General features: G+C 39.9%; 1 protein-coding gene across 5 annotated transcripts in view; it reads right to left on the bottom strand.

Annotated features, from left to right (window-relative positions):
- Positions 1-23,074, bottom strand: part of BBS4 (Bardet-Biedl syndrome 4) — a 46,661-nt gene that overhangs the window by 6,839 nt on the left and 16,748 nt on the right. The window contains exons 1-8 of one of the 5 annotated variants that reach the window (XM_060418915.1): positions 19,395-21,777; positions 17,386-17,443; positions 14,451-14,530; positions 12,403-12,466; positions 11,041-11,152; positions 9,794-9,866; positions 3,642-3,695; positions 1,494-1,621 (exon numbers count right to left, since the gene is read on the bottom strand). In XM_060418915.1, coding sequence (XP_060274898.1) covers positions 1,494-1,621; positions 3,642-3,695; positions 9,794-9,866; positions 11,041-11,152; positions 12,403-12,466; positions 14,451-14,530; positions 17,386-17,425 — 551 coding nt within the window. In that variant the 5' untranslated portion in view covers positions 17,426-17,443; positions 19,395-21,777. Of the gene's footprint in view, positions 1-1,493; positions 1,622-3,641; positions 3,696-9,793; positions 9,867-11,040; positions 11,153-12,402; positions 12,467-14,450; positions 14,531-17,385; positions 17,444-19,394; positions 21,778-23,074 lie in introns of those variants that run through there. The other 4 variants (XM_042252139.2, XM_060418917.1, XM_004010285.6 and 1 more) reach the window with 4 other exon arrangements.

Raw genomic sequence — 23,074 nt, 5'->3', positions numbered from 1 at the left:
CATAATTATTTCCTGGGTGATTTAGGGTCCCAAGGCCCCTGATGCTCTGCTCTCCACATTAAACAAAAAGTCACACTAAACAGCCAAACTAAAGAAGAAAGACACATACCACCTCTAGCAAAGAATTGGCCCTTGGCTTTGTGGAGTAAACACTGGCTTAAGTAAAAGACTATCTCCCTTTCCAGTCCCTCACCGGCATCTGTCTTTGTCACAAAACAAAAGCAACACTGAGCTGAGATGATCTGACTACAGGATCATTAGACAGTTTCAACAGTGAAAACGGCAAAAGGTGAAGAACATCTCCTGCTTCTAAGAAATGAGGTAGGGTGCAGGTTACCTATGGGGAGACCAGAGTCACAGGGACAAAGCCCCTGCCTGGTGAAGCCTGAGCTGGCCAGACAGAGCTTACTCAGTTCAACCAAGTATTTGCTCTTCACTTTCTGCCATAAATTCCCATTCTGATCACTTTCCTCTCCCTAACCAAGTAGATAATTTCCATGATTCTAGTGGCATCCTTCCCCCCACCAAAACAGACTACTCTCTCTGAAGCTGTGGGCCATAAGCAATGGTTTCTATCATCTCAGTAAGGCTCCAAATGCTCAGCTGTCCTCCAAAGTCTCATTTGAGGATTTCAGTGACATAAGTCCTTAGCCAGACACAGGAAGAATGTGTGAGCTAATGTAATTAATGTGAGCTAAGCTCAAAGAGCCAGTTTCTTGAATGCAGGGGTCAAGGGTCGAGGCTTCCACTCAGCACCACAAAGATTCAACATATGGCTACGTGGGCTCCTACCTACTTGTCCCTGTAAACATAGCTTCTTGATGACAAGTCTTTCTTGCAGCCTAACAAAACAAAGGATTTTTTATGTCTTTTTGGATATAAAATATGAAAAAAATTCCAGAAGGAGCGTTGTTGTGACTAATGTAACTAGAAAAGTTACTATCACGGTAGAAGACAACAGTAATTAACAACAGAAATCTAAATTTAGTCCAAAGTCTTGTTATCAGGAATAATAGACTCTGTGGCCTTGAACCACAGATGATGCATTCTATCAAGTGACCAAACAAATGAGACAAAGGCATTTTGTTATAGCTATCCTACTTAAACCAGACAAGATCTAGACAGAAAAGATAAGATTCCCTAAAAAAGAGAAACAGAATACCACACTGGGAATGCCAGTCAGTTCCATTATCAACAGGGATTAGGCAACCACCTATGGAATGATCGCTTAACATAGGAGGAACCTGGATCCCTGACTGACCTTGTGGAGCAGAGAGCTGCGCAGGACCGGCCACACCGACAGGTGAGAAAGAAACCTAAGTTGTCCTTATTTAAGGCACTGGGAGCTCTAAACTTTAGCTTAACATTCACTCTAACTCACAGAACTCACACTGTGTAACCAGTCACACGTGTCCTCTCTCAGGCATAGGAGATCACGTCTGCTCCCATTTTTGTTTACTTTCTCGTTGCTCTAAAGGAACCAACACACTTACTCCACTGCTTTCTTGTAGATTTCAATGGCCTTGTCCAAGTCTCCCTTCAGCAAGAAGATCTTGCCCAGCATTATGTACGTCAGATCATGTCTGTTAAGATGTAGGGCATTGTGCAACTGGTCTTGTGCCTAACAAGATTGACAGAGTAAAGAGAACCAAATCACCACCAGGAAAGGACAATGACTCTGTACGGCTAATGTAAAGAAAGAGCTCCTGCTGTACTCAAGTAGGAACATCACATTTCAGCAAATGTCCCACCACCCAAAAAACTAAAACATACCCAAACTGTGCTCTCATAGGACAGCTGGAAACATGAAATGTCTGCCTCTAGTGCCACTTGGGGGGCTTGTACAAGAGGTTTAACCTTTTTGAGTGTTTTCTGCTTTTTGATATCCATTCCCATGACTCATATTCTATATGTCAAGAGGGATATCATGGTACATAGAGAATACTACCCCAAACTTGACCTCAGTTGCACCGCTGAACAACTGCACACCCTTCTCCAGGGGGGACCTCATTTTCCTCACCAATAATTGGATAAATGAATGAATGTTCATTTATTCATTCAGTAGATATTGAGTGCCTATTGCTCTAGGTACTAGTATACCAAAGCTAACAGAAAACTCCTAGCTCTGTTAGAGCTTATCTTGCAGATGATGATAAACGCTGTTTAGTCCTTCACTGATTCAACAAGTATTTATATAAATGCCAGCTACTGTATTTTCTTAGCCTGTTAGCTTTACAGTAAAATCTAAATATAATTCTCCTTCTCCTCAGTTCAGGTCTGACCAAAAACCAAATCCAGCTCTCTCTTGGCTCAGAATAATCCCATGAATAGATATGTACTTAGGAGAAGGCAGTGGCACCCCACTCCAGTACTCTTGCCTGGAAAATCCCATGGATGGAGAAGCCTGGTAGGCTGCAGTCCATGGAGTCGCTAGGAGTCAGACAGGACTGAGCGACTTCACTTTCACTTTTCACTTTCATGCATTGGAAAAGGAAATGGCAACCCACTCCAGTATTCTTACCTGGAGAATCCCAGGGACTGGGGAGCCCGGTGGGCTGCTGTCTATGGGGTCGCACAGAGTCAGACACGACTGAAGCGACTTAGCAGCAGCAGCAGATATGTACTTGCTTAAAATTTCTCTGAAGAGAAAAAGCTCCTAACCAAGTACATAACACTGAAGAGCCATCTGCCCAGAAAACCTAATCAACTAAGTATGCATATTTTATTTGCACAGATATAGGTATTATTTGTTTTTATATGTCTCAGAAGAGCAAAAGTTACTCTCACACCTCAACTGCTGATGTACAGTTGTTTTTTTTAAGAGTCCCGAGGGATTGATTAGATTGCTTCAGTTTACAAATTAACATTAATTGTTAATTGTACATATTAAACATTATCAAATTAGTATCAACTAATTCAGGTTCTCAGTCCTGTCAGCACTGAAGAAAAGAAAATAAAACTTCAGTCACTAAGTGGGAGAATTATGAAGGAAACCAACCAACCCCACTTTCATTAACTTTTAGAGTTCTCAATAATTTGGTCTACCTCTCAGTTAAGATATATACATTGTTTCCCTTTATCTGAGTACCAGAATAAGCTCAACAGTTTTATCTGATCGTAAGAGTCTTGGGCACCACAGCCTAATCACAATGAAATATAAAAATCTCACGTGGAAAATAACCTTAAAAACTCTCACGTCAAACTACTTAAGATTAAAAATTCATTTCCAATGACCTGAAAACTGAAATGTAAGATAGCTCACTTGGCCATAATTACACTTTTAAGACTTATAGATCCACTTTTTTATATTTAAATTTTATTGGACATTTGTGTTTCTATTCTGGAAAATTAAACTAAGGTGTGGAAAATAAGATAGGAAGAAAGGGATGAGATTGCCATTTCCTCTGTTTCTAGAATTTGTCACTTTCTTGTTAAAAGCAGGGGAAAAAAAAACAGACGAATAGTGACAAATGAGAATAAAAATGGGGGTAAATGTATATGAAACTTTCATTTTTTACTTCTAACAGTCTCTGCAAGCAGTAGGAATAATATAAAATGATCCATGGGACCTGTATAAAAAGTATACCCTCAGTGAAATCCCCAACTGCTCACCCACCACCACCACCATTTCTACAGATTACCTTGTCAAACTGTTTCAGATAAATGTAGCAAACTCCTAGGTTATGACAGATTTCCTACGCACAAAAGAAAAGAAAAGAAGTGTAAATTCCACAGTAATTATTAGAGTGTGAACAGGCAGCTAGAGATTATTGCTGCTTGACAAAGTTTAAGCTTGAAAATATGCACTATGGTTAGTTTTTTACTTGAATCTTCTTCAGATTATAAGAGATAAAAGCAGAATAAACCGGTGATCTTCCTGGGCCTATGTAGTACCTTTGGGTGCATACCCAGCCCATTCCTGTACCTTTTTTTTTCTTAGAGCTGCTCATGGAACAAACCCTTTGTGCCCTCTTCTCAGAAGAAACTACCACAGTCCCTTCTCCAGCTCTAAGGAGGAGTGTGGGTGTGGGTGTCAGACTTCTTTTCACAGGAATCTAGGAATTCACTCACTAGGTGGTATGAACTTGGAGGCTGACAGTGCCATCTGGAGGCTACTACAATGGAATACAGATATGTGAAAAATCAAAGTGTTAGTCGCTCAGTCATATATGACTCTTTGTGACCCCACAGACAGTAGCGCACCAGGCTCCTCTCTTCAGGGGATTTTCCAGGCAATAATACTAGAGTAGTAGCCGTTCCCTTCTCCAGGGGAACTTCCCTACCCAAGGATCAAATCCAGGTTTCCTGCATGGTCCTGTGCTGCAGGCTTCTGAAGACTGGTTCCAATTACAGATACATAATTGGATATGTAATTGAGGCTTATCTACAGAAGTCTGCAGCACAGGTCAGCAAACTACGACCCATGGGACAAATCCACCCTCTGCCCCTTTCTGTAAATAAAGTTGTACAGAACACAGCCACAACCACTTGTTATGTATCCTCTATGGTTCTTTCATAGAACTTCAGTTAAGTAATTGCAACAAAGACCATATAAAGCCACAAAGCTTAAAATATATACTAACCTGACCTTTACTGCCCCCCCCAAAAAAAGGCCAACCTCTGATCTACAGAAAGAAAAAAACAGCAGAAATGCAGAGAAGCTAACTTGGTTGCTGACAGCTTTCCAGTTCTAGTTCACTGCAAGATCAATCTGTATTTCCTGATCTTGTGTTCTATAGAATCTCTACAACTCCCTTATATTAAATCATTTTTATTTAACGCAGCTTTAAAGAAAGGAAAAGGCAAGGGTGAAGAAACTGCTCTTGGGAAACAGTAAGGACCATCTTGTTAGTAGTGAGGAAGTGCAGAAGCACATGCAGACCCAGGAGTGTCCCTCTCTGAAGAAGTATGAACCTTCAAGGGCTCAGAGACAACTGTTTAATGTTTTCAAAGTTGCCTAAAATAACAACAAAATAGCAATCAGTGATCCTATGCCAGATGTTTTTCATATATATTACTTTAATTTTCCCAGCAAATCTGAAACATAAGTATAACAATTATGACTTTAGGGATAAGGAAATCGAAGCTCAGAGAAGTTAAGCAGTTTGCTTAATACAGAAAGCATCAGCACAGGGATGTTTTTTTTTTCTTAGTTCTAAATCTTAAAGAATTTCAAGAACATGGAAGCAACCTAAATGTCCATCAACAGAGAAATGGATAAAGAAGACACGGTCATATATACAGTATAATATTGCTCAGCCTTAAAAACTGAAAATGTACGACCTGCAGAGACTTGGATATACCTAAAGACAGTCATTCAGAGTAAAGCAAGTCAGAAAGAGAAAAATATATATACTGTATAATATCACTTAAATGTGAAATCTAGAAAGATGACACAGATGAGCTTATCTGCAAAGCAGAAACAGAGACACAGACATACCAAACAAACGTATGGATACCAAGGAGGGGAGGGGCAGGGATGAACTGGGAGATTGGGAGTGACATATATACACTACTATAAAAAACAGATAGCTGATGAGGACCTCCTGTACAGCACAGGGAACTCTACTCAATGCTATCTGGTGACATAAATGGGAAGGAAATTCAAGGAAGAATTTGAATGGCTGATTCACTTTGCTGTACATCAGAAAATAACAACACTGTAAAGCAACTATACTCCAATAAAAATAAAGTAAGATTGTGATGACCATTGCACAACTCTGTAAATATATTAAAAAACAATGAATCATCTACTTTTAATAGGTGAATTGCATGGTATTTGAATTATATTTCAATAAAGCTTATAAAAAGAAAAGGATTTCCCCAGTGGTCCAGTGGCTAAGAATCAGCCTGACAATGCAGAGGACACTGATTCAAACCCTGGTCCAGGAAAATTCCACATGCTGTGGAACAACTAAGCCCACGCGCCACGACTACTGAGCCTGCACTCTAGAGCCTCCCGAGCCACGACTACGGAGCCTGCACTCGAGAGCCTCCCGAGCCACGACTACGGAGCCTGCACTCTAGAGCCTTCGACAACTGAGCCCACCCGTCTACAGCCTGTGCTCTGCAACAAGAAGCCATCACAGGGAGAAGCCTGCACACACAATGAAGAGTAGCCCACCCGTCTACAGCCACGACTACTGAGCCCACCCGTCTACAGCCTGTGCTCTGCAACAAGAAGCCATCACAGGGAGAAGCCTGCACACACAATGAAGAGTAGCCCCTGCTCACTGCAACTAGAGAAAGCCTGAGCACAGCAGCAAAGATGCAGTGCAGTCAAAATAAAATAATAAATGTTAAAAAAAAAAAAAAAAAGAAATGGTCTCAGATTGCTAAGAAGGGACTATTGTTAAGAGGGAAAAACAAAAAGAATTTCAACATATATATATATGTAGAGAATCACCATGTACTCACTGTCTTGCTCCAACAACCATCCAATCCATACCCCCATATCCATCCCACTACTTCTGTGAGCAAATACCAGATAATATAACATTTTATCCACAAATATTTCAGTATGTATTTTTTTATTTTTTATTATTTATATATTTATTTTTGGCTGTGCTGGGTCTTCACTATTGCACGTGCTTTTCCTCTAGTTGTGGCGAGTGAGGGCTACTCTTTGTTGCACAGCCTACTCATTATGGTGGCTTCTCCTGTTATGGAGCACGGGCTCTAGGGCGCACAGGCATGCATGGCTTCAGTAGTTGTGGTCCCCAGGATGCAGAGCACAGGCTCACTAGCTGTGGTGCACGGGCTTAGTTGCTTCTTGGCATGTGGGATCTTCCCAGACCAGGACTTGAACCCATGTCTCCTGCATTGGCAGGCGCATGCTTTACCACTGAGCCACCAGGGAAGTCCCTCAGTATGTATTTCCAAAGGATAAGATCTCTCTCTTATAAACTCTACCCACAATACCATTATCATACTTGGGAAAAAAAAAATTAGTTACTGCTTAATATCTGATATTGAATCATGTTCAATTTCTGATAAATGACTCACATTACAATAAATTTTTCTTAAATCACAACCCAAAATATGTCCACACTTTGCCAAGCAGTGGGATTTGAACTCAGGCCTATCTCTAAAAGTAGGGCTGTAATTCTCCTCTCTCCAACTCCACAAGTACATTCCAGTTCATCACCCTTTAAGAACGTACACACGGAGCTGGAGAGAGAAGAAATATAGCTTACTTGTCCTTTAATGTCCTGGAAGGTAACTAATGCCCCTACCCTTTTGAAAATATTTGCTATAGTTATTACTTGGCAAAACAACAGCAATATGCCTTAAACAAACTTGACAGCCAAGGAAATTTTTGAAATTTGAAAAGAAAACTAGAACAAATCGAGTCAAGTTCTGTTTTTCATGGGGGGAGAGGATGCAGCAGACATCCTGCAAGGGCAAGTGATACAGGGGAACAATTACAGGCCTAAGTGAGGAATTCTGGATTCGAATTCTGCTCCATTCCTGCCATTACCTCACTGTGTGTCCTTCAGCAAGTCACTCCACCTCCAAAAGCCTCAGCTTCCTCATCTAAAAGTACAGGAAATCCTCCCTACTTAACAGCTGCTCCAAAAGTCCAATGAGATTATGGCAAGAGGAATTATTCTCCTGCTGCAGCTAGACTGTGGAATACCCTGATGAGTCCAAGAAAGTAAAGCTACAGGTTTTCTACAGGCCACAGGAACTCGTGAAGCATCAGGGCAGAGAATGGATGTTTGAGAAATGACCACCTCTACTGGCACCAATGGACTTGTTATCCCAGATGAGTAATACCAAATGAGCTCTTTCAACCAACTGGACATAAACATTCTCCCTTTTCCCCCCAGCCCATCCCTGAGCTCACCTGTCTCACTTCCTCTCTATCTCCCTCTATGGACTCATTTTCTCTTCAGTACAGCCCTTCAAACTGTTTTTTCCAGGGTTCCATCCTCAGCTCACTGCAGAGTGATCTCATCCAATTTCATGGTTTTAATCATCACCTTTGTGTTGACTCCAAAACATGTATCTCTATCCCAGAACACTTGAGCTTCAGATTTCTATATACAGCCATGTATTGGATACATCTCAATTTAGATATCCTACCAGAAGCTACAATACATCATGTCCATAATCTTCTGAAAATAGGATTTAATTCTAATTTGTTATCACCACCCTCTCCCCTAACTTGCTTCTCTTCCTTCCTTATTTCCTATTTCCTTATTTCCTGGTTGACTGTCCCATAAACCACCAATCCATCTTTGCATCTGCAGCCCAGTGCCTGGCACACAGCATTCACTCACTTGTTGAAAAAAGTGACTAAATGAACAAAAGAGTAACTCACTTTTCTTTTATCTGTAGCTTTACTTTGGCCTTTGGCTATAAAATACTCAATGGCATAAAGACTTAAACATCTCAGTCTTCAGATCTGCAGAAAAGTGACTGACAAACACATCTGAAAAATAATAGGGCCATAAGAACTGCAGGGAAAACCCATGCTAGCTCTTTCTACTAATCAATCTAATCCTTTACCCTTTGATATATCTAAGAATCTCCTTCACTCTTAGATGTATCTTTCTAAGAATCACAGTTATTTTGAAAAAGCCATCAACATGAAAAAGAAGAACCAAAATAAAGAGAGGAAGAAAAAGACAACTGTGGAAAGCAGAAGAGAACTTCAAAGGGTCAGAGACATGAAGAGGTAACCGTAAGAAAAGACAAAGTTCTTGAAAATTAAAAATATAATTACAAAAATAAAAAATAGTGAATATGAATATAGCTAAAAACAAAAATGATTTGGAAGATATGACTGAGGAAATATCTCTGAATGTACAGCAAAGACAAGGATGTGGAAAATATGAGAGGCAAGTTAGAAGACACTGAGAACAGATGTGGAACACGTGTAATAGACTGGAAAACAGTGTGGCCAACGCTGCTAGTTATCTCCCTGATGTTCACCGTCTCTGATTACCTTACTAACAGAAATCTAACTACATTTAGAGTGACGATGTGTCCAACTTAAAAACTATATTTCCCAGTCTTCTTTACAAAACAGGTAGTCGATATAATGTACGTGGAAGTCTGTTGAGGGTTTCTGGGAAAGTCATACTTTCTTGATAAAGGTTATGTCCTTTTCTCTTTGTTGCCTCCTCTTTCTCCCTACTAGAATAATGACGTGTTAGAGCTGTAGCAGCCATCTTGCAGCCATGAAGAAAAAGTCTCAGTGTTGTTGTTAAATCAATGTCAGTAACTACTTACCTGGGCTTCTTGTTACATAAGAAAAAAATAAACTCATAATTTGTTAAGTCAGTGTTCAATGTTTTGTTGCAGTTACACACAATCCCTAAATGATACAGACAATGGAGAGGAAAAAATAATCGAAGAACTACTCAAAAAAAAAACCACCTCTCTATCCAAAGGCAAGGGTCTTCAAAGTGAAAGAGCCAGTTGAATGCAAGAGAAAAGAAACACATCATGACAACTATTACTGGTATTTCAGAACTCTAATAATAAATAGAAAATCCTCAAAGGTTCTAGACGAGAGAGTGGGGTTATCAACAAGAATCAGACTAGTAACAGACTACTCATCAGCAATACTTATAGCAAGAAAGCTTGGCAGCATTGTCTGCTGAGTTATGAGGAAACCTAACTTTTGATCTTGTACCTAGGCCAAATCATTAATCAAGTGTGAGGATAAAATAAAGACAGTTTTGGCATGCAATAACTCAGTAATAAATATAAATGATAGCCCATATGATAAATGAAACCATCAGCATGTTACTAATAACGAAGAACAAAGTTCCCTACTTACCCAGTCTTTCTGATTAAGTTTAGCTGCTTCATTATATACTTCAATGGCAGCTTTATGTTTTCCCAAAAGAAATCTGGGGAAGAAACACATTTTCTGTAATTATTAACATAAAGCTTTTTATAAAAACCAGCCCCACTAGTCCCACGTCTGACTCATGTTCCAGCCAGCAGAGAATTCTGGAAGCCTCCTCCCTATGACTGGCTTGTGTGGGTTTAGCCAGTGAGACTCTTATATACCCACAGCAGAAGCTCTTGGTAGAGACAGAGCTGGCAGCTGTTCCAAGGCCTTGGCCCCATTCTATACCAATTTTAGTGGAAGTGTTAGTTGCTCAGTCGTGTCCAACTCTGCAACCCCATGGACTGGAGCTTGCCCAGCTCCTCTGTCCATGGAATTCTCCAGGCAGGAATCCTGGAGTTGGTAGCCATTCCCTTCTCCAGGGCATCTTCCTGACCCAGGGATTGAACCCAGGTCTCCTGTGTCTCCTGCATTGCAGGTGGATTGTTTACCATCTGAGCCACTGGGGAAGCCCCAATTTTAATGAAAGTCTTGTGTAATTTATTTTCCCCAATGTACCAAGAAACAAGCCAAATTAATTCCACGTTAAACAAGAATTGCCACAATTTTTCATCATCATGTATTAGGGATATGCCCTTCTCTTCCAAACTAAGTCTCCTTCCTTGATACTAATTCTGGAGACACAGGGGAAAATCAGCCTCTGTGCAAAGAGAGCGCAGGTATCGATGACACTGCAGGTTAGAAAGTGCGGGTGAGAACTCCGCAGATCACACTCTACTACTCTGGAGTAGTAAAGCTATTAGTACCTAAGAGCTTATAAAGATTCTAGAGAGCGCCAGAATCCAGGAGCCTTCAGAGGCTTAACAAACACTATAAAACACAATAAACACTTAACAAACACTACAAAACTACTGTGTGTATAGTATTATGCTAAGTATTGGAACAGTAAACAAGAAAAATTCCATGGGCTGGCAATATGATTAGGGTACTTGAAGCACAAAATGTTACTATTTGAGAAATACTATCAGTGCTCTCCTATCAAACTAGAATATGCAGTGTTTGAAATACTCAGTTGCTTTATACTGGTTATCTCATTTTCTCAAATTTCAAAATTAATCCTCACTCTTCAAAGTGAATTTGTTACGTTTCTCTTTAAGCAAGCCCCAGCCAGAGAATGCACTTCACGTTGTTCTCCACTAGTGCCCTGAGGCCTCCAGGCTGCCAATACTCACAAAGATCTGGCCACCTGCTTGAGGTTATCAGCACACTGAGGGCTGAGAAAAGCACACATCTGAAAGAGTCTTAGGGATTCTTGGATATTTCCTTCCAGGCGAAATATCAAAGCTGCCAAGAGAGAGAAAACACAGAAAATAAAATCATGTTCTAAGAATGGAGCCTGGCATGTGAAAAATTGGACAAAGAGGGAAGCAGGAAACCTTATCAAAGAAATCCCTTGGATAACTGTGTCTTAAAATACAACCAGATATGACTTCAGATGGATTGAAACAAGCAGCAAAGTTGGTGATGAGCTGAAACCTTTTTGTAAGGTATCTGGGACCTACCTATTTCTCCACTCCCAGCTTCCGACAGGCAGATAATCGGGTGCCTTGTAAATTATTCCAGAAACTCTTCACTGTAAGAACATTCTTATAGCTCCTATCAGATGCTCTATTAATCATGGTAATTCCAGCTTCACCTGACAGTTTTCAGAGAGTACACCCAAATGGGGCAAGTGCAATAAAAAACCCAAGTCCAACAAGGAGATGCTGGCAAAGAATGCAGTAATATTTCAGAGTTGGTTCTCAGTCTAGCAACCAATCAGAATCAATCATTTTTCCTAGGCCTAAGTTTTCAGAAGATTTACATGCTTAAGTAGTATGAGGCACTGTAAATCTGGAACTGGTGATATTGGGAATAAATAGGCATTATTTTGCCACAATGTCCTAGATATGTTAATGTATTACCAGTTACATCAGAAAATTGCATATTAATCTGAAGACTACAAATGCAGAGTGGGAAACAAAACCATTCATTTACAAATCAAAGTCAGAAAGTTCCTGGTGCCCAAGTAGCAACCAAGAATGCTACTTGGGCACTACAGAGTAAAATTCCAATCAATCCCTCTAATCCCTATATTATTCAGTCCCTATAATATTTGATTTCTGATGACTTCCATTTATTCTCTGCTTTGTCCTGTATACCTCTAGGCTTGTTCCCTTCATCCTGACTCCCGTACAAAAAATCCTCAAGCTTTTTCTCACCTCTTCTAGCTTGACTACAAAGAATTCTTGAAAAGCCTCTTCTAGGCCCAACACTGCTGCAGGAGGCAGCGACCCTAACAACAATTCTGAAAAACACTAGCCAGAAACTAGAATAGGGGTGAAGGACAGTAGCAAGCTTTTTAACAGAACTAGTCACTTCTGAGGTCAAATCCAGCACAATAATTACATTCTGATTTCAAAAAAACAGTAATACTAAGCAAGAGATTTGTGGAACATTTACTTGAATTTAAGTATTTCATAAGTTGTTCTTTTTCCAGAATCTAGGCAGAGTGTGCATTTCTCTAGCAAGAAGAGAAGAAATATATGTCTCACCTTGGACGTAGATAGCATATTCACATAACCCGTGAGTCTCCTGAAGCTGTTCTTTGATAACAGCCTGAAAAAGAAACAAACAATACTTCTGAGTAGTGGTTACATGTCTTCAAGTGTTTTTAAGTAAAGGAAGACATGGACACCTGTCTGCTGTCACCTTGTTTGATCTATATGCTGAGCACATCATGAGAAATGCCAGGCTGGACAAGTTACAAGCTGGAATCAAGATAGGTGGCAGAAACATCAAAAACCTCAGATATGCAAACGGTACCACCCTGATGGCAGAGAGTGAGGGGGAACTGGAAGGCCTCTTGATGAGGGTGAAGGGAGTGGAAGAGCCGGCTTAAAACTAAACATTGAAAAAACTAAGATCATGGCATCCAGCCCCTTTACTTTCTGGAAGATGCAGGTGGGGAAAGGTGGAAATAGTGACAGATTTCCTCTTCTAGGGCTCTAAGATCACTGTGGATGGTGACTGCAACCACGAAATCAGAGGACATTTGCTTCTTGGCAGGAAAGCTATGACAAACCTAAACACTGTGTTGAAAAGCAGAGACACTGCTCTGCCGACAAAGGCCCAAGCAGTCAAGGCTGTGGTCTTCCCAGTGGTCACATACAGTTACGAGAGGTGGACCGTAAAGAAGGCAGAGCGCCAAAGAGTTGATGCCTTCACGCTGTGGTGCTGGAGAGGACTCCTGAGAGTCCCTTGGACAGCAAGGAGATCAAACCAGTCAATCTTAAGGGAAATCAGCTCTGAATATTCACTGGAAGGACAGACGCTGAGGCTGAGACTCCAGTACTTTGGTCATCTGATGCGAACAGCCAACACACGGGAGAGGTCCCTGATGCTGGGAAGGACTGAGGATGGAGGGAAAAGAGGGCGTCGGAGGATGGGATGACTGGACGGCATCACTGATGTAATGGACATGAACTTGAGCAAACTTTGGGAGACAGTGATGGACAGAGAAGGCTGGCATGTTGCAATCCACAGGATCACAAAGAGTCAGACATGACTGGGCAACTGAACAACAAGACATGGACAAGGAGTATATGTAAGGAATCAAGAGACAGGAAAAAAGGAGAAGCAATAGGTATGGAAGGAAGCAGGTAAATTTGGCTACAGAAAAGTTGAATTTGAAATGTCTGTGAAGCATTCAGTATGCATCAGACTGATCTGGCAATCAGGAAGAAGTATGCAGAACAAGCAGAGAAAAGAGTCAAGGACAGTACACAGGGACAGCCCTAATTCTTAAGAAACAAGCAAAGGAAGAGAAGCCGAAAGAAAGGAAACAGAAGAAGTGGTCAGTAAAAGGGGAAATAAGGATAGTATCACAGAAGGAAAAAAAAATCTTTCCGAATCCATACTGGAACAAAACATTGCTAGTTCTTTGCACTGCTGTGGGTACAAATGTGACAGGTACAAAAATCACAACCTTAAAAGCATTACAAAGCTCTGAATGCCAAAGAAAGACAATACCAAGGATATAGTTTGCATGATGATACTGTTCTCTGCCAGAAAGTGTGTAACATGTATACTGTCACCAAAGATACAGTTTAGAGAAAAGAAAATACACATGGTTTTAAAATATACAAAGGATCAAGCTCACCACAAGAATTATGAAATAAAAGTGAAACACCATTCTTCACCTATCCAGAGATCAAAAAGGTAAACACTATGCTGATTTGAATATATGCTCTCTACCATAAGACCAACAAGTCCCAGAGAGCAGTGGCTCCTTCAGCCTGGTCTTGAAATGAGAAGACACATGGAGCACGCTGGAACCTGATCCACAGACTGTGGTTAGACCCCACCAACCTAGAGCCAATCTGAAGGCCTAGGAGTTAATAAATAAGGCCACTGACATTTTGAGGTTGTTTGTTAAGCAGCATTATCACAGCAAAAGCTAACTGATACACAAAATGTGAAGAAACAAGATTTCACACATTATTAAAATAATGGGTTATTACCTGCCATACAAACTGAGTGACAGACACACATGCTTAATCAAAGCCTGCCTCTCATGTTCCCTATCACCACAGCCTCTCACCTTGCATGCTTCATAATCCTTCTGGATATAATAGAGATGTATCAACCAGTTCTGCTTCTCCAAAATAGGAAACTCCGGAGCTGGGTTGCATATTTTGACAAAAACAAACAAACAGTCATTGTTAGGTTTTCTCCTTGAGCATTGTCCTCATGTCTAAACTAACCAAAAGGAGACTGTAATATCATGTTAAATTCTTCATGCTGCTGACCATTTTTAACCAAAGTGTATTAAAAATGTGTGGATTATTACATTAAGAGATACTTGTCCTACTGGTACAAATGTAATATGTATTCCTGTACAGTTTGTGTGGTTCATAATATCAGTTTCTCAACTGATAACTTGCCTGAAGGGAAAAACAGAATCATTCTTTCCCTCTTTTCCTTTCTCTCTCCCGGGTTTTGGAAGGTGAATAAAATGACTTTCCAAAAGATATTTCAGGAGTGTTACTAACAAAATATATATAACATAGTTAATATCACATACAGATCAGAGGACCAAAAATAGCTAAACACAATCTTAGCAATAGCTCAAATGTGAAACATTATACTGTTGCCCAGTAATGAGAAGTCAACAAGGAGAAAAATATTTCAGACACCTCAGACACTGAAAATGATTCACGACAGAGAAACTATGAGTTACTATTCCTTTGAATTCAATTAAAATATAGGTAAAAATTCATTAAGAAGTTAACTTTTCTATGGTAAAAAGGAAGACAGTTATTCACACCAACCTCAGAACAGTGGAGACCTCAATGAAGAAGGAAGAATGAATTAGAAATCAATAAAAAGGAGAATTAAACTCTTTAATGCTTTAGCTATTAAAAAAATTAAAAGCTCTAAAATATATACAGCTAAATGTTTTTATTTATTAAATCTAGCCTGTAAGCACATGGGTATTTGTTATTTTTTATGCATTTTAATACATGATTGAGGTATTCCCTGATTATTCTAATGGTCACTTTTCTTTTTTTGGCCACACCACACCACATATGGGATCTTAGTTCCAAGACTAAGGATGAACCCTGCGCCCCCTGCAGTACAGACTGAACCACTGGACCACCGGGGAAGTTCTGGTGTTCCCTTATTTTTCAAACTGTAAAAGAAAGGGCATACCAGGGGAAGAAAGGGAAATGATTTGTAATCACTCTGTTCCAAAACCTTAGGCGATATAACAACAAAAAACCCAAGACTTACATGTGTATAATATTAATATGATGGGAAGGAAAAAAAGCTTACTGTGACCCAGAATTAACATTGAAAGTAAAAGTCATTCAGTCACATCTGACTCTTTGTGACCCCATGGACCATACAGTCCATGGAATTCTCCAGGCCAGAATACTGGAGTGGGTAGCCTTTTCCTTCTCCAGGGGATCTTCCCAACCCAGGGATCGAACCCAGGTCTCCCACACTGCAGGCAGATTCTTTACCAGCTGAGCCACAATTAAGAATGCTTTTTTCTTTTCCAACAGGAAATAACAATGGAGTTTATAAAGTGAAATTATGACAGAAATATGGATATAATTTTATAAGTAAGAAAGAAAAAAGATTAAATGTTAAGCAACCTAACTCTTCATCTTCCAATTACCCACATTCTCTGACTGGGACCACCCTTCTTCTAGTCAGCAGGGCTTATGTGAGACTCTTCAAAGACTTTTTTTTCCTTCCTTCTCTTCCCCTGAGCCCCATCAATCATCAGATATTAGCCATTCCTGTTCTGCCTAACTAACCATTTCCAAAGTTAAATTTCCTACAAAAGACCACACAAATCATCAAGCTTAGAGGCAGATTTGAGTGGGTATGCATGTAATCTTAAAGCAAGTCTCAACTGTATGACCTACCTCACTGTTACCTACCCCTTTTCTAAAGGAAAGGAGACACTGAATCCTTTGAGTTTATATTATCACTATCACTGCTTCTATAGCCTAAAGAAAATTTATAAAATGCAAATTTGAGTGTTTCTTATTATTAAAATCTTGGACTTCCTGGGTAGCGCTAATGATAAAGAACCTGCCTGCCAATGCAGGAGACATAAGAGATGCAGGGTCAATCCCTGGGTTGGGAAGATCCCCTGGAGAAGGGCATGGCAACCCACTCCAGTATTCTTCCCCGGAGAATGCCATGGACAGAGGACTCTGGTAGGCTACAGTCCAAAGGTTCACAAAGAATTGGACATGACTGAAACGACTTAGCACACAAGCACAATACTATTACAATCTTATAATAAAAGATGAACTATTTTTTATGTTCCATGGGTGAAGAATGGGAGAAAAAAAAAGTTCAATTTGTAAGCTATCTCAAGGGCCCAGAGGCTCATGAAATGGAGTAGGAATTAGAAGAAGGGAAAGCACCACCAAATTCAAGTGCCTAACAGTCATTTCACACGCTTGATGATACTGTTTAAAAGTTAAAAGAACTCTAAGTTCACCAAAGACTTTACAAATCATTACAGTGCCACATATTGTCCTATTACTGTGTAATCTTGGAAAACTTAGTTTCCTCATCTATAAAAAACTCATTCATTCAGCAAATATTCACTGAGTACCAACCACATGCCAGGCACTGTTCTAGGCGATGAGGATACAAAAGTGAACAAAACTGATTATAAGCTTCCGGGGAGCTTGTAATCAGGGCAGAGTTGGGGGCTGGTAAGAGAGTGCTAGCAGAAAGGACAGATGATAATAAGATACCTATTATTTGTGACATTTTCCTCACACTTAAATAGAAGGATCAGGGGATAAAATATCCCCACAGAGTTGTGAGGACTGAATGACAATACATATAGAGATTCGAGTACTGTCTGGTACACAGTAAGCCCTAAAGAAGTGCTAGCTGTTGATGTTATTTTTATCATCATTATCATTAGTCAGTTTTGAAGATGAGGAAATTCTAGATACCATAGAAATCCCTATGAATCCTGAATTTAGTTAGAACTTTACCTGTAAATGTGTAAGCTGAATTTCTTGTACTCCAGATCATTGCTCAGTCAAATTCCCCCTACAAACAGGGATACTGGTTCATGTATGCTTTTGCAAGTATTAGATTTACCTACTTGATAGATCCTAAAAACAATAAGACACTTAAGTGCAAAGTAGAGCCTCCTCCTGTATTTTACAGCAGAGCAAGGTAGTCATCTCCCATGCTACACTAAATTTAGGAGTCTGTATTACCATGGAGGTCAGGTAAGCAGCTGATAATGACACAGCAAGTCTTTCAGCTGTTTGTAAAAAAGATCTCACTCAGCACACTGCCCCCTCCCATTTTTTATCAAGACAAGGTAAAGCCTGACTGTAAAAAGACCTGATTCACATCCTCAGCTCCTACATGGCTCTCCACCATCACCAAGGCAGTGGCGGCGGAAGGCTGGTGACCTGGCAACAATACTCCCTTGCCCTTCTCTTCTGTTCCCATTCCACTCTTTTGTGACGGCTCTTTCTTTCCTCCTCTTAAGAATGCACCAGACACATCTCACACAATTCCATAACCAAACAAACATGATATCACAAAAATTCTTCTCTGTAATTTGCCCTATTATATTTTTATTCTCATAAAAATAACCAAAATTCAAAACTTTACATTAAATTGATAATGGTAGTGAATAGCATCCTGGATATACAAATGTTGTTGTTTAGTCACTAAGTCGTGTCCGGCTCTTTTCCACCTCGTGGACAGCAGCATACCAGGATTCCCTGTCCTTCACTATCTCTTGGGAGTTTGCTCAGACTCACGTACATTGAGTTGATGATGCTATCCAACCATCTCATCCTCTGTTGCCCCCTGCTCCTTCTGCCCTCGATCTTTCCCAGCATCTGGGATGTTGAGCAGAAAATTACTGTGCTTTGAATTTTTAATTAAAAAATTTTCTACAATGACTAAGGCTTTTGTAAGTATATTATAAACGAACGCTTCTTTGGTAACATCTCATTAAGGAGAAGACACGTAGCACTTAGGATTTTTACATGTAGAAGTCCAATCTTCAATCAGTAACGGACTTCTGTGGGACTTAGAGCAAATAATTTAAGTATCTGGGCCTCCATTTTTCCCCCTATAATTTTCACTGGGGAAAATTATGAAAAATCTGCAAGTGGTTATTCAACAAGTTAATTTCCTCATGTTAAAATAGGAACTATAATACTTTTCTACCTCAGTATATTACTGGGGACATCAAAAGAAATAACACATCTTGAAATATGGAAGATATTTTTGTGATATCAATTTGAGCTCTGTATCAGATAGAGTCTAATGAGGAAACAGAAACTACTTGAGGATTTAAAACAGAAGGGCTTCAATGCTGCGAACAGGTGAAGGAAGAAATGAAAACCAATAGGGAAGAGTGATGCAAATCAGAGGTTAGCATCCGAACAAGTCACTACCACCTCTGGACTGAGGGAAAAACAGAGGGAATGTATTGCTACCGGTACCTAAGGCTGAGGTTACCTGGAAGAAGCTCAAAGCATATGGCCTGACTGGCAGAAGCAACAAGAGACGCTTCAGAAACCACACTACTCCTCCAACTTCCCAAAGCAGAGAGAAAGAAGGGAAAGCCCTGTCTTCTCCTTCCTCCCACCTTCCAATCTCCTGCCAGTTCCCCTCACTTGCTAATCCAGCCAGAAACTGTGCTGACACCAGAGCCTAGGAAGGAATGAAGCCCGGAAGGGTATGCTCCTCACAATACTCAGCAGAGAAGGGAAGGGTGAGGAATGGAGGATCTGAGGGCAAACAGCTCCAGGATCAGCAGAAATGCCACCTCTGCTCAGGAATATAAATGATGATGAAGGAGGCAAAAACTAGACTGACTCAGCAGTCACCCGAGGATACGTGCTAGAAGATAGCTTTATAAAAAAATATTAAACTACTACCTATCCAACAGGTTTGCCTCTCATGAACTTAAAATGGGATGAGGAAGAAAGGAAAAATTCATATAACAGATTATGGTTTTACTACATACCCTGTGTGCATGTGTGCTTAGCCATGTCTGAATCTTTTTGATCCCATGGACTATAACCCTCCAGGATCCTCTGTCCATGGAATTTTACAGGCAATACTGGAATGGCTTGCCATTTCCTCCTCCATGGGATCTTCCCGACCCAGGGATCGAATCTGCATCTGCTGCAATGCAGGTGGATTCTTGACCACTGCACCACTGAGGAGGCCTTTACTACACACCCTAGATTATTTTAAACTATCTTACTTTCTAAAATCAAAACTTAATTCCCCATATTTATATATGATATTTTATATATTTATATGGTTTACTTATATCTATAATATGAACATTAATATATATATATGTGTGTATATAAAACACAAAGTGTTTTCTCCTTGTTATTCCATTGAATATTCCCATGAGCCTAGTGAGTCATACAATTTTGGGACTATTCACAAATGAGGAAATAGGATTCCAGAGGTTAAGTGATTTGCCTATATTCAAGAGCTTATTAATGGAAGAGGCAGGGCTATATCGAGGCCTCCAAATTACTCATTTAACCACACCAAGTTTCTGTCCCAACTGTAAAGAACTTTCCAATTTTATACATTTTAAAACTGGAAAGTCCTTTATAATTGGGATGAAACTTGGTGTAGTTAAATGAGTAACTTAGCAACACAACATTAATAATGATATCAAAGTTTTCCTATTATCAAAAAAAAGCAGACGAGGACTTTTGACATATTATGGTAGCAAGACTTTCAATTTAAAAAAAGTTACAACCATACATACATATAGTAAAAATAAAACTGAAAGGACAGAGAGAATATTAAAGACTCTGTCCATCCCCCCTCCTCGCTAGAAACTGTGTTATTTTCTAAGGAATCTCTATACATAATTAAGCATATGGGAAAGTGTACACATACACAAAGGGGATTATATTAAATGTATTTGGAAACTTTGCTCATATCTACTGAACTTAAGTACATCCTTCCCAGTGACCCAGCAATCCTGCTACTAAGTGTACATAAGTACAAATCCTGCTACATAAGTGTACCCAAAAAAACATACCCTTTAAGGATGGCATTATGCGTAACATCTCAAAATGAAAGTATCCCAAATGTTCATTCCAAGTAAAATGAACAAACTGAGGTATCACCCCATAATGCAATACTATGTTATAATGGAAAAAAACAGCTATTATTGCATGCAACAAGATACATGAATACCACAAAGATAATTTTGAGCAAGGAAGTCAGATACTGAAACCTATACACTAAATGATTCCATCCACTTATATCAAGTTCACAAGTAGGTAAAACCCTGTCTACAAGGTAGAAGTTAAATGCCTCAGTAACCATCTTTGAAAGGAGTAGTTAATAACTGGTAGGGGGTATGAGGGAGGCCTCTAAGATGTTGACGATGTTCTATAATTTAATCAAGAGGGTGAGTACAAGGACTTCCTTGGTGGCACAGTGGATAAGAATAGGCCTGGCAATACAGAGGACACAGATTCGAGCCCTAGTCCAGGAAAATTCCACATGAGGTGAAGCAACTAAGTCTGTGTGCTCTAACTATTGAGCCCGCTCACCCTAGAGCCGGAGCTCCACAATAAGAGAAATCATTGCAATGAGAAGCCCACACACCACAAGGAAGAACAGCTCCCCTCAACCAGAGAAAGCCTGCACAAAGCAATGAAGATCCAGTGCAGTCAAAAATAAAATAATCAAAAAAAAAAAAAAGGAAAAAAAATAAAAATAAAAAAAATAAAATAATCAATGAATTAAAAATAAATACATACACTGGTTTTATGTTTGAAAAAAAGATGGTGAGTACATGGATATGTTCACTTTGTAAAAATGTATTAAGCTGTACAATTATAACATGTACTTTTCTGTATATATGGTATATGTTAATAAAAGTGTCAAGAATCAAATTAAACACCCCCTCAACCAAAAACATTAATTTCTGCAATATCAATGCAGAAGAGGTGGGGGCACACAACTCAGTCTGAGGGTAAGGGTCATAACCTCCTAGACAAGACACAAAAAGCATTAACCATAAAGGAAAAAAATTAATAAATCACCCTCATCAAAATTAAAACATCTGATCAAAAAAGGAGTCAAAAATGGCGGTGGCTAAAAGACAAAGAAAGGGAAAAGCCTCCAAAAATGGAACAATGGAACAAAAGAAAATCCATGGGCCAGAGTGAGAACTTCAGGTGAAACAAACACACCCACTTCTTGGCTAGCCCAATCTGCATAGAGCAGGCTCAGCAGGGAGAAGACAAAATGTATAAAAAGACAAAGCAAGACAGACTGAGGCCTCTCCTTTGGCGTCGGCCCACTCTCACACTTCGAGGGTGTACTATCCTTTGCTTGCCAAATAAAACTCTGAGCTGTAACCAAGCTGTAAAAAAAAAAATTGATCATCAAAAGATGCACTGCTATATGACTTCATGACAAGAAGTTCAAGCACAGACAGATAAAATTTACTTTCAGGGACGGAAATCAGAACAATGGTTCCCTCTAGGGAACTGAAGGAAGGACTGACTGGGAAGGGGCTGGAAGAAACTTTCTGGGTGATAAAAACATTTAACTCATCCTACAATGGCGCCCCACTCCAGTGCTCTTGCCTGGAAAGTCCCATGGATGGAGGGGCCTGGTGGGCTGCAGTCCATGGGGTCGCTAAGAGTCGGACACGACTGAGTGACTTCCCTTTCACTTTTCACTTTCATGCACTGGAGAAGGAAATGGCGACCCACTCCAGTGTTCTTGCCTGGAGAATCCCAGGGACAGGGGAGCCTGGTGGGCTGCTATCTATGGGGTCGCACAGAGTCGGACATGAAGGAGTAACTTAGCAGCAGCAGCAGGTGATGACTACATATTATTTGTCAAAATTCAAAAACTGGGCACTTAAAATTTATAGATTTTACTATCATTGGGGAAAAATAAAAGATGTATAGTACCTTTTATTTAAATAAAAAAATCCAATAAAATTACATCATTACGTGGAGCCAGCAATTTCACTTCAGAGTATATACCCAAAAGAGCTGAAATCAGGGAGCCCCTTTCTACAGTGGTGCCAAAATGATTCCAAGGAAGTTAAAGGCACATTGTGATGAGGCCCTGAATAGCAGTGAGGGGGGCAGTCAGCCACTAACTGGGCACTTTCATCTTCATCTACTGGCCTCATCCTACACCACAATGAGGGGACATTCAGTCACAGAGGATAGATCAATGTTCTCATTAAAACAGCTAACAGAAATGCTGAACACTTCTGGCAGGGCCAGTTTGCAAAGGCTCCAGCCTTGTCAACATGGAAGCCTCATCTGCAATGTGGGGGCTGATGGATCTGCCCTACCAGGAAGTCCTGCCCCTCCACCACTGCTCTCCAGTTAAGAAGTGGAAGGCAAATAAAAAAGAACAAGGGGAGTCCAACGACAACATGAGCTTTTTGACTATAGCTCTTATGAAACATATTCAATAAAAAGCTGAAGTCCTAGAAAAAAAACAAAAAAAAAAGTCAGGTACTCAAACGTATTTATTTATACATCAACATTCATGGCAGTGATACTGACAATAGTGAAAAGGCAGAAACAACTCATAAGTCCATCAACAGATAACTGGATATACACAATATTTACTGTACGTACAAACAACAGAGTATTATTTAGCCTTAAAAAGTAATGAAATCTGTTC

The sequence above is a fragment of the Ovis aries genome, chromosome 7, assembly GCF_016772045.2.
Source record: "Ovis aries strain OAR_USU_Benz2616 breed Rambouillet chromosome 7, ARS-UI_Ramb_v3.0, whole genome shotgun sequence".
NCBI classification, from domain to species: Eukaryota; Metazoa; Chordata; class Mammalia; order Artiodactyla; family Bovidae; genus Ovis; species Ovis aries.
Note: the sequence above shows the minus strand (reverse complement) of the source record. Positions and strands in the feature narration are given on the sequence as shown.